The 13,040-nt window shown below is 42.6% G+C and overlaps 1 protein-coding gene across 1 annotated transcript in view; it reads right to left on the reverse strand.

Annotated features, from left to right (window-relative positions):
• The window catches only part of PTPN18 (protein tyrosine phosphatase non-receptor type 18), a 23,573-nt gene extending 10,768 nt beyond the window's left edge, over positions 1–12,805 (reverse strand). Inside the window, 5 exon segments of the mRNA XM_023741352.1 lie at positions 7,555–7,593; positions 7,754–7,849; positions 7,932–8,008; positions 8,280–8,388; positions 12,544–12,805. Of these exon segments, the coding sequence (XP_023597120.1) occupies positions 7,555–7,593; positions 7,754–7,849; positions 7,932–8,008; positions 8,280–8,388; positions 12,544–12,636 (414 nt within the window). The 5' untranslated portion in view covers positions 12,637–12,805.
• Between the last annotated feature and the right edge of the window lie 235 nt (positions 12,806–13,040).

The raw sequence follows: 13,040 nt of genomic DNA on the forward strand, positions 1-13,040 counted from the left end.
AAAATAGGAATAGAAGGGAAATTCCTCAACATAATTAAGGGCATTTATATAAAGCCAACAGCCAACATCATCCTAAATGGAGAGAGTTTGAAAGCATTCCCCTTGAGAACGGGAACCAGACAAGGATGCCCTTTATCACCCCTCTTACATTCAACATTGTGCTGGAGGTCCTAGCCAGATCAATTAGGCTAGAAAGAGAAATAAAAGGCATCCAAATTGGTAGGAAAGAAGTAAAAGTATCTCTATTTGCAGATGATATGATCTTATACACAGAAGAATCCACAAGAAAACTACTGGAACTAATAGAAGATTTCAGCAAAGTTTCAGGATACAAGATACACATACAAAAATGAGTTGGATTCCTCTACACCAACAAAACAAACTTCCAAGAGGAAATCACCAAATCAATACCATTTACAATAGCCCCCAAGAAGATAAAATACTTAGGAATAAATCTTAGCAGAGATGTAAAAGACCTGTACAATGAAAACTACAAGACACTACTGCAAGAAACAAAAAGAGACCTTCATAAGTGGAAAAACATACCTTGCTCATGGATTGGAAGACTCAGCATTGTGAAAATGTCAATTCTACTCAAAGCGATGCAATCCCGATCCAAATTCCAACAGCATTTTTTCATGAGATGGAGAAACAAATCACCAACTTCATATGGAAAGGGAAGAGGCCCTGGATAAGTGAAGCATTACTCAAGAAGAAGAACAAAGTGGGAGGCCTCACACTACCTGATTTTAGAACCTATTATACCACCACGGTAGTCAGAATAGCCTGGTACTGGTACAACAGATACATAGACCGCTGGAACAGAATTGAGAATCCAGACGTAAATTCATCCACCTATGTGCAGCTGATATTTGACAAAGGCCCAAAGTCTGTTAATTGGGGAAAAGACAGTCTCTTTAACAAATGGTGCTGGCAGAACTGGATGTCCATCTGCAAAAAACTGAAACAAGACCCATACCTCACACCATGCACAAAAATGAACTCAAAATGGATCAAAGACCTAAATATAAAATCAAAAACGATAAAGATCATGGAAGAAAAAATAGGGACAACGCTAGGAGCCCTAATACGTGGCATAAACAGAATACGAACCATAAGTAACAATGCACAAACACCAGAAGAAAAAGTAGATAAATGGGAGCTCCTAAAAATCAAACACTTAATGCCCATCAAAAGACTTCACCAAAAGAGTAAAAAGACAACCTACAGACTGGGAAGAAATTTTTGGCTATCACAAATCCGATCAGCATCTAATCTCTAAAATCTACAAGATACTGCAAAACCTCAACAGGAAAAAGACAAACAACCCAATTAAAAAATGGGCATAGGATATGAACAGTCACTTCGCCAAAGAAGACATTGAGGCGGCTAACAGGCATATGAGGGAATGCTCACGATCAGTAGCCTTTAGATAAATGCAAATCAAAACTATAATGAGATACCATCTCACCCCAACAAAGCTAGCATTCATCCAAAAAACACAAAATAATAAATGTTGGAGAGGTTGTGGAGAGACTGGAACACTTACACACTGTTGGTCGGAATGTAAAATCGTACAACCACTTTGGAAATCAATTTGGTGCTTCCTTAAAAAGCTAGAAATAGAAGTACCATATGATCCAGCAATCCCACTCCTTGGAATGTACCCTAGAGACGTAAGAGCTGTCACATGAATAGATATATGCACACTCAGGTTCATTGCAGCATTGTTCATGATAGCAAAAAGATGGAAACAACCTACGTGCCCATCAACGGATGAATGGATAAACAAATTGTGGTATATTCACACAATGGAATACTACCCAATGATAAAGAACAACGATGAATCCATGAAACATAACATGGAGGAATCTGGAAGGTATTATGCTGAGTGAACTTAGTCACAAAAGGACAAATATTGTATAAGACCACTATTTTAAGAAAACCTGCACTATAAGAAATACTAAAAGAAGTTTTTCACACAAGAAAGAACGTGATACCAGATGAAAACAAGGATCTGCACAAAGGAAGAGTAAAGCAAAGGTAAATATGTGATTAAATATAAAAGATAATTTTCTCATTTTTAACCTGCTTTAAAGGATAATCTAGTGTAGTCTACTAAACATTCAAGGAAGAATTAATACCAAACTGCCTTAGTTTTCTAGTACTACTATAACAGAAATACCACAAGTGGATGGTTTTAACAAACAGAAATTTATTCTCTCACAGTTTAAAAACCTTGTTGCTGTCAAGTCGATTCCGACTCATAGCAGCTCTATAGGACAGAGTAGAACTGCCCCATAGAGTTTCTAAGGAGCGGCTGATGGATTCCTACTACCAACATTTTGGTTAGCAGCCAACCTCTTAATCACTGCACCACTAGGGCTCCTCTCACAGTTTAGGAGGCTAGAAGTCTGAATTCAGGGTGCTAGCTCTAGGAGAAGGCTTACTCTGTCGGCTCTGGGGAATGTCCTTGTCTCCTTTCAGCATCTGCGGACCCAGCTTTCCTTGGAAATTTCCACGTCTTGGCATCAGTCTCCCCGAGTCTAGGAGGTTCTCAGTGCAGGGTCTGAGGTCCAAAGGATGTGCTTCTCTCTCGGCTCTTCCGTTGGGTGGTAGGAGGTCTCTCTCTCTCTGCTTGCTTGTCTCTCCTTTTATCTCTTACAAGATAAAAGGTGTTGCAGGCCACAGGGAAGCTCCCTTACATCAGATCAGGTTTGTGACTTGAGTAAGGGTGTTGCATCCCACCTTAATTCTGCCTCATTACCGTAACAAACATGACCTAATCCTCTTTAACATGACCTAATCCTATCTCACTAACATTAACGGACAGCTCTCTCCCTAATGGGACCATCACCACAGGCATAGAGGCTAGAATTTACAATACATCACAAAATGGAGGATAATCACACAATAGTGGGAATCATGGCCTCGCCAAGTTCACTCATATTTTTTGGGGACACAATTAGATCCATGACACAAAACTTGACAGATTCTTCAAAAACTTGAAGAGGAGAGAACACTTCTCAACACATTTTGTGAGGCTGGTATTACCCTGATACCAAAACCAAAGACATTACAAGTAAAGAAAACTACAGGCCAATGTCTCCTGTGAATATACATAACAAAAATCCTCAACAAAATACTAGCAAACCAAATGCAGCAATGTATAAAAAGGACATACACCATGACAAAGCTAGAGTAAATGAGATAGGTGGTACTGGCCCAAGGATAGATATATAGATCAATGGAATAGAATTGAGAATCCAGGAATAAACCCTTAAACTTATGGTCAATTGATTTTCGACAAGGATGCCAAAACCACTTGTTATGGGTTAGTTTGTGTGCCCCAAAATGGTATGTTTAAGTCCTAACGTCCCAGTACTTGTGAATGTCACCTTACTTGGAAATGATTTTGTTGCAGATGCAATTAGTTAAGTTAACATGAGGTCATACTGGAGTAGAGTGGGCGCTTATCCTATATGTTTGATGTCCTTATAAAGGAGGAGTAGGGACATTAAGACAGAGAGACATATCATGTGAAGATAGAGGCAGAGATTGGAGTGATGCATCTACAAGGCAAGGAATGCCAAGGATTGCCAGCCGTCACCAGAAGCTAAGAGAGAGGCATGGAACAGATTTTCTCTCTGAGCCTTCAGGAGAAATCAACACTGCCAACACCCTGATTTAGAACTTTCAACCTCCAGAATTGTGATAGAATAAATTTCTGTTGTTTAAAGCCACCCAGTTTGTGGTACTTTGTTATAGCCCTAGGAAACTAAAACACCAGTGATTGGGAAACAAAAAAGGGTGCTGGACACGCACATGCAGAAGAATGAATTTGGACCTCTACCTCACACCTTATGCAAAAATTAATTCAAAATGGATCAGAGACCCCAATGTAAGAGCTAAAACTGTAATACACTTAGAAGAAAATATAGGGGTAAATCTTTATGACCTTTTGTCAGACAATGGCTTCTTAGATACAGCACCAAATGCACAAATGAAAATATGATAAATTGGAATTCATTAAAATTGAAAACACTTGTACTTCCAATAAAAAAATTAATTAAAAGAAAAACAACCTCAAATTCCTTTAAAAAACACCAGACTTGACTGGTAGAGACTAGAGGAACCCCCAAGACTATCGCCCTGAGATTCCCTTTAAATTTGAAATTCCAGCCACTCCCAGAGGTCACCTTTCAGCCAAATGACAGATAGGCTCAAAAAATAAATAACATCACCCATGAGTACTGTGCTCCTCTAAATAATCATCTAAATGAAACCAAATGGTAAACATTTACCCTAGACCAAAGATGAGAAGTGGGGGGGGGGAGGGAAGCTAGATTAATGGAAACAGAACAACCAGAATGGAAATAATGAGAACACTGACACATTATGAAAAATGTAACCAATCTGCTGTGTAAACTTTCACCAAAAACACAATAAAATATTTTTAAAAAACCCACTTGTGCTTCAAAGGACACCATTAAGAAAGTGAAAAAGTACGCAGACTGGGAAAAAAATATTTACAAATCACATATCTAATAAGGGACTAGTATCCAGAATATAAGGAGCCCTGGTGGTGCAATGGTTAGGTGTTCAGCTGCTAACCTAAAGGTCGAGGTTTCAACCCACCAGCCACTCCACGGGAGAAAGATGTGACAGTCTGCTTCCATAAAGATTTACAGCCTTGGAAACCCTATAGGGCAGTTCTACTCTGTCCTTTAGAGTCACTATGAGTCAAATCAACTTGACAGCAGTGGGTTTGGTTTTTTCTTATCCAGAATATAAGTAGCCCTGCTGGTGTAATGGTTAGGTGCTCGGCTGCTAACAGAAAGGTCGGCGGATCCAACTTATCAGCCAATCTGCAGGAGAAAGAGGTAGTAGTTGACTTCCATAAAGATTACAGCCTTGGAAACCCTATGGGGCCGTTCTACTCTGTCCTATATGGTCACTATGAGTTGGAATCAATTTGATGGCAATGGGTTTGGTTGTGGGTGTTTTTTTGATCCAGAACATAGGAGTTACTGGGTGGTGTAAAGAGGTAAGCACTCAGCTGCTAACTGAAAGGTTGGTGGTTCAAATCCACCCAGAGGTGCCTCAGAAGAAAGGCCTGGTGATCTATTTCTGCAAAATCAGCCATTAAAAACCCTATGGACCACAGTTCTACTCTAATACACATGGGGTCATCATGAGTCAGGATTGCCTCGATGTCAACTGGCTTTTTTATCCAGAATATATAAAGAATTCTCACAACTCAATAATAAAAAAGACAAATAACACAATTAAAAAATGGGAAAGAATCTGAATAGACATTTCTTCAAAGAAGATATACAAATAGGCAATGAGAGCACATGAAAATATGTTTGCATCATTAGTCCCTAGGGAACATAGAATTACCATATGACACAGCAATTCCACTCCTAAATATGAAAACATATGTTTATACAAAAATTTGTACATGAATGTTCATAGCAGCATTATTCATAATAGCCAAAAAGTGTAATAATAATTTTTAAAAAAATGTTGCCGTTCAGTCAATTCTGACTCATAATGACCCAATAGGACAGAGTAGAACTGCCCCACAGGGTTTCCAAGGCTGTAATCTTTTCAGAAGCTGACTGCCACATCTTTCTCCCATGAGCCACTGGTGGGTTCTACAATTATAGTTGAAGATTTCAACACTCCTCTTTGACCAAATAATAGAGGAAATAGACAAAATTTAGGAAGAATCATAAAAGATTTGTATATCACTACTGACAAACTTAATTGACATTATAGACAGTTGGAGAATTCAACACTCCTCTATGGAACATGAAGAGAAAGTAAGTCAGTAAAGATATGAAAGATCTGAACCACACTAACAACTTGACCTAATTGGTATTTATACAATATTCCACATACCAAAGGCAGAATACACATTCTTTTAAAGTACACACAGAACAGTTACCAACATAGACCATACTCATGGCCATATTCATGTAGTTTCAATACATTTAAAAAGATTGAAATCATACAAAGTGTGCTCTCTGACCATAATGGAATTAACTAGAAATCAATAACAGATATGTGAAAAGTCCTCAAATATTTGGCAACTAGGTAACACCCATGATCAAACACCATGGATCAAAGAAGAAATCACACAGGAAATTAGGAAATATTTTGGAATGAAGCTAAAGAAGTCTTTAGAGAGAAACTAATAACATTAAATACGTATGAAAAAAGAAAAACCAATGATCTAAGCTTCCACCTTAAGAAGCTAGGAAAAGAAGAGCAAATGAACCAGAAGGAAGGAAACAATAAAGATAGGAGAGGAAATTAATGGAACAGAAAATGAACAAACAATAGAGAAAAATCAATAAAACCCAAAGCTGGTTCTTTCAAAAAATTAATAAAATTCACAAACCCAGGGACTGGCAAACTTTTTCTGTAAAAGGCCATACAGTCTCTGTTGCAACTATTCAGGTCTGCCATTGTAGCGTGCAAGCAGGCATATGTAAACAACAGAGGGTGGCTGTGTTCCAATACATTTTATTTACAAAAACAGGCAGCAGGACAGATTTGGCACATGGGCTGTAGTTTGTCAATCTTTACTCTAGCTTGACTGATGAAATTGAGAAAGAGAGAAAAAACACAAATTACCACAATCAGGAATGCAGACTCCCTGATTAGCCATTTACCCCAGGGCAATTCTACATCCACCCCAACCCACCAATGGAGCAGGTGAGGATGTAGAAACCACAGACTTGATGTCCATATCAAGCTATGTGCCCTCAATGTTGACATACATTTATTAAGTGACTATGCCAATGGGCAAAACAGACAAAGACCCCTGCCCTTGTGGAGCTTTCCTTGTAACCAAGGAAACAGGATTGACAATGATCATAATACATTTGTAGATTATCTAGTATGTTATCAGAATAAACATTCTTTTCAAGTGCACACACAGAACTCTTGCCAAGATAGACCATATTCAGCCATACAGTAAGAACTGTGGGAAAAAAGGGAAAAGTAGGACAGGGGAAGGAGATTGGGAGCGCTTGGAGTTTTAAATGGTATGGGGGTCCAGAAAGATCTCATTGAAAAAATGATGTTTGAGCAAGGACCTGAAGGTCATGATGGAGAAATCCAGGCAGAGGGAAGAGCCAAGGCAAAGGCCCTGAGTCAGAGCCACATCTGGCACATCTGAGGAATAGCAGAGGCCAGAGTGACTACAGTGGAGTAAAGAAAGGGGAGTGTGTTGGGAAAAGATTAGATACGTAAGGGGGAGCCAGATGATACTGGGCCTATGGTCTATGGCATGGAGTGGGGTGGGAAGCCAGCAAGAAGGGTGTTGCCAACACTAGGGGGATGAGGAGGAGGAACAGAAATGAGAAGGAAAAAATCAACAAAAAACTAAACAAAGTAATAGTGAGCTTTCCATAGAGCCACAGTGGGGTCACTCCAAGAACTGGGCACTCTGGTCCTGGGTTCAGGGAGGAGCAAATAAGATCCCATCTCCCTCCTCCCTGCACAAAGACATGCACATTCTGGAGGGCTGAAGGCACCTACCCGCCCCTGCTCCATCTCTCTACATGCCATCAGGATCACCTAGACAAGAGAGGGAGGTGATTTGGGTTAGGGGGTCCACGGGAATAGGATCAAGGGGGAACTAATAAGGTCATTGATGAGAGGAGATGCCCAGAGTCACGGAACATGGCAAGGGAAGACTCACAGCATTAGTACTACCCCACCCTCTTCCCAAACTGACCTTGACCCCAAACTCCCAGACCAGGCGTCAGAAATCTAGCAGGGTGTGAGGCAGAGGTCCTTGTGTGGCGATGTAGGCCTGGCTTCCATCTGCACCCTGGTAAAGGCTAAGTTCACTACAGACTGCTCCCCTACCACTCCATTCCCACCTTCTCCTCCCTCCAGACCCCTAGCCTGACCTGGATGAAGTTGCCATTGATGTAGTCGCTATGTCCTTCCTCCTCGAGCAGGGAGAGGATTACTCTTGTCTGATCATCTGCCAGCAAGAAAGGTGAGAAAGGTGGAGTTTGGGGTCACAGAAGCCCTGACAATCCCCTGGACAAAAGTCAGAGGGGGACAGTAAAGGCCCAAGATTCCACAGAGGTGTCCTTGCAGCTGCTCAGGAGAAATTTAGCCGAGGCAAGTTTCTCCGAGGAGAGTTGGGTGCTAAGGATGGGTAACCCAAGGTCCCTGCTGACACCTGGACTGCCGCCCATAGGGCGTGTGCACAGTGCCACCAGCTCCCTCTGGACGACTCTCTGACTTACAGGGCAGCACATCTTTGTAGCGGTTCTTCTTCATGTTCCCCACCTGACTGGCTCCCTCCGTGGAGCAGACGCCCTCAGTCTTCCAGGAGGCTGAGCAAGCCCGAATGTCCTAGGGAGTCACCGTGAGCAGACCAGGTGGAGAGAGGAGAAAGAGAAGAGCCACATCAGAGTCCTGGTGACAATGGAACACTCATAGGGGATACAAAGGCAAGTGACGAATTTAGAATCCACGGTTAGCACAGAGCCTGGCTAATAATGATGATAACAATAATGATGACCCAGAGCACCTTCTCTGTGCCAGGTTCTGTGCTAAGTGCATATAATAATCACATGCTACCTACAAAGCAGGTACTATTACTAACATCCCCATTGTGCCAGTGAAAAAGCTGGGGCACCAAGTGGTTGAACGGTTTTCAAAGGTTATACAGACAGGAAGTGGCAGAGTAAGGAATAAACTAGGTCTGTCAGCACAGGTCACATACATAATGAGGGCTCAGTCCATGTTATACACTGTTATAAACAGTTATAGCTGTAATACAATATACTATGTATTATTTAATATATTATAAACATAATATATGACAATATACAATGTATATAAACTATAACATATAATGCATGTGTGTTATGGATTGAATTATGTCCCCCCAAAATGTGTTGTAATTCTTAACCTTTATGCCTTTGGTTATAATCCCATTTGGGAATGGGTTGTCTTTGTTATGTTAATGATACAGAATTTGTGTAGGGCATGTTTTGAGTCAATCCCTTTTGAGATACAAAAGAGATTAAAATAAGCAAGCCAGCAAGCAGATATGGCGGATGATTGATGCCAAGCCACGTGAAGATCTCCAAGGACCTTCCTCCAGACCTGACAGAGAGAGAAAGCTTTCCGCTAGAGGTGGCACCCTGAATTTGGACTTCTAGCCTCCTAAACTGTGAGAAAATAAATATCTGTTAAAGCCATCCACTTGTGGTATTTCTGTTACAGCGGCACTAGATAACTAAGACTATATATAACAAGATACCACATGTACTTTATGACTGTTATATTGTTATAATTAATGAATAGTATATTACCATCATCATCAGGTATTCATAATCACTATGATAATAACTAACACCTAGCAACACCTTTTGTGTGCCAATCACCACTTTACTCATGCCCATGGGATCATTTAAGCCCACAGACATCCTAGTGTAATGAGTACCACTATACAGATGAAAAACCAAGGCCCAGAGAGGATGAGCAACTCCACCAGGTCTTATGCACTGTCACTAACAGTGCTTCACAGGCATGATGTCATCTACCACATGGGTATTATATGTTCACATGTATTATGTATGTTTTCATTTTGCATAAAAAATTATGCATTTTACATTCATTATACACTTCTTATTTAGTGTTTTATATTTACAATACCTATTTTTATATTTATGGAGAGCTCTGATGGTGCAGTGGTTAATGCGCTGCTGAGCTGCTAACCGAAAGGTTGGCAGTTCCAACTCACCAGCCGCTCCAAGGGAGAAAGATATAGCAGTCTGCTTCCATAAGGTTTACAACCTTGGAAATCTTATGGGGCAGTTCTACCCTGGAATCCACTCGAAGGCATTTTTTTTTTTTAATTTGTCTAAATTATTTGCAGATTTACCTCAGACTTTTGTAAGAATAGCGTGGGGGTGGTGTCTGACCTCCTCTAACTTCGCAAGAGAGAAGGAGAATCAAGATCAACAGCCCAAGGCTGATTCCGATGAGGAGGAGGTCAGACATGCCTCCTCTCTCCCCCATCTTTACCAATTCTGGCAATAATCATCCCTCCCACGGCACTCTGCATTTCTCTGCTGGGTTTGACAATTCATTGCAATGGCCACATAGAACTCACAGACAATACTTATGATTATGGGGTTTCTTAGGGAAGTAACAGGTTACAATTCAGGTTGAGGAACGCTCAGGATACAGTTCTTCCATCAGGACAGCCTCTTCCCAGCCGTGCTTGAAACTATGCCTCTCTCTGGCCCCTCAGCCTCTTCGCTGTTCAGGCAAGTGTTACAAAGCTCTTTAAGCTCTGCCAATCAGTGCCCGGAGGCACTCCACCCAGCCAGTAAGCCTCAGCTCTAGCTCTCTGGGTCAGCAAACCTAGCTCTACCAAGTGCCTGGAGGCACCCTACTCCACCAGCAAGCCTCAAGCCTTCTGCCTGAAGGCACTCAGCTTTCTCGCTCCGTGGACCAGGAAGCCCACCACGCCATCTCCTGCCAGGCTCTCCTGCTGCAGTTTCTCTTTGACTTCTTGACGTCTTCAGTGTTACAGCTCTCTCTCTCTCTCTCTCTCTCTCTCTCTGTCTCTTGGGTCTAGGAGGGTCTCAGTGTAGGGATCCCGGGTCCAAAGGACATGCTCTGCTCTTGGCCCTTCTTCTTGGTGGTGGTGAGATCCTCTCCTGCTCTGGAATTGGCTCTCTTTTAAGTCTAGTGGGATGGCAAAACTGACCAATCCCTTTGGTGGGCCACAATTACCTTATTTGCACATTTCCACCCAATCACTTGAGTGGGAGTTACAAGACCATAGAGAGAAAGGTCACACAAAAGGGATTCATTGCACCACAAATTTTATCTATTTATTACATGTTATATTTCCTTATGAACATATTAAACAACTTCAATTTATAAATTTTAAGTTTTGTTTGTTGTATATTTATGAAGTTACATGTTTATTGTGTAAATTATTTACAATAATTATATTTATTTTTACATATTCACTATACTGTATTTATTAATAAAATTATTTCATAAATTTGGATGTTATCTATTTTATTGTACTTAATAATTATAGTCATTTATTATATAAGACTGTTGTTGTGTGCTGATAAATCGATTTTGACTCATACTGACCCTATATGACAGACCAGAACTGCCCCATTGGGCAGATTGCCAGATGTTTTCTACAGTAAAGTTGCTGTGGGTTTGAACCACGCAGCCCAGCACTTAACAATTGCACCACCCAGGCTCCTTGTTTATGTACATATTTATCAATTGGAAGAGTGTAGTCGATGGCCCTGAACTGTGCATGTAGAAATTTTTTTTTTTTGCATTTTATTTTATTTATTTAATTTATTTTATATATTTTATTTTACAAAATTATACAAATGTCTTTGTATACTTTATTCATACTGGTATTTATTTTACATGTTTATTACATATTTTAGGGAGCCCTGATGGCACAGTGGTTAAAGGGCTTGGCTGCTAACCAGAAGGTTGGGCGTTGGAACCCACCAGCCTGCTAGGCGGAGAAAGATGTGGCAGTCTGCTTCTGTAAAGATTTCAGCCTTGGAAACCCAATGGGGCAATTCTACTGTGTCCTATAGGGTCGCTACGGGTTTGGTTTATTAGATATTTTATGTGAATTTATTATGTACCTATTATATATTTCATATTTCTAAATTTGATATACAAGTCACCGTATATTGCGTCTACGTATTTGTACAGTGTGTTTCTATATTTGTTATATAAGGTTTCATTATGTATATACTTGTCATACCTAAGACACTGCCTTAGTGTTTGGTTGGCGTGGCTATGCATTACCCCATTGTAATATTTAGAATCTTTATAACTAGTGTCAAAAGCTCCTATGAAGTGAGCGTTCAAGATGTGTCAAGCGCTTTTTCTCACAACACTAGTTTAAACCTTAGGCCAGTTTGGTCATTAACGTCCCCATTTCACTGAAGGAGGCACCAGGTAACGCGCCCCGGTTGCAGCTGGGAAACGGCCCGGCGTCCACACCCTCCACCGCGGCCAGTCCTCCTGGTTCCTCTTCCAGCTGCTCACACTTCCTTCTTCCTCCACGACCACAGGGGTGACCGCCGGGTCGCCTGAAGCGGCCAGTGGGGTCGGCGGTCCGTACAGCCATAGGTGAGCTCCTACCGGCCGCTTCCCCGCTGCACTGCTGCGCGATTGCTCCGGGAACGCCAGCGGGAAGCGAGAATCTTGTGGGTGTGCAAGGGGACCCGCCCGTCCCAGGTGGGGGACTTCGCCCCCGCGGCCCTGCGGGCGCCGCTCGAGCCGGCCACGAACAAGAGGTGACGACAAAGACGCATGGGGGTAGGGGGGCTGGGAGTTGGCGAGGGAAAAACAGAGAACAAGAGGCAGAGAGGCACCCCCAGGACTCCGAGAAAGAGAAGGCAAAGCGCGGCAGGAAGCCCAGAAGGGACAGGTGTCCGGGCGGTCCAGAGGAGCCCGAGCGTGCCGCTACATTGTCCACATTCTCTCACTCACGCTGAACTCGCCATCGAGGACCGCAGCCTTATAGCCGCCCCGCGCTTCCGGCTGCTCCAGGAAGCTCCGCGCCGAGTCCACACTGCGATTCATGACGCCACGGGCCTGCGAGGTCCACTCGGACTGCTGAGCTCAGTGTGTCCAGCGAGTGTAGACACTGCGGCCCGCTTCTGTCCTTGCCACCCAACGAAAGCGCGCAGCGGCAAGCAGGGCGCGCTCTTCTGCCAGTGACACTCAGAGCCCTTCCAAACCCCGCCCACAGGCGCCCGGGGTCGGGGGTTGCCTCCAGAGTCCCTAGCGCCCACAGTCCAGGCTGAGCGAAGTGAGTCCAGCGCTGGCGTTTCCCTTTTACCCGGCTGCCGCGCTGGCCTGGCGGCTGCCGCGCTGGCCTGGCTGCGTCCGCATTTTCCCACTGACGCTTCCTCCAGTACAGCCTCGCCTCAACTCCGGGGTCCACTCCCCGGGTTGACCCTGAGGCGCGTGCGCTGGATGGATAG

This window comes from Trichechus manatus, unplaced genomic scaffold, assembly GCF_000243295.1.
Source record: "Trichechus manatus latirostris isolate Lorelei unplaced genomic scaffold, TriManLat1.0 scaffold00179, whole genome shotgun sequence".
Lineage (NCBI taxonomy): Eukaryota > Metazoa > Chordata > Mammalia > Sirenia > Trichechidae > Trichechus > Trichechus manatus.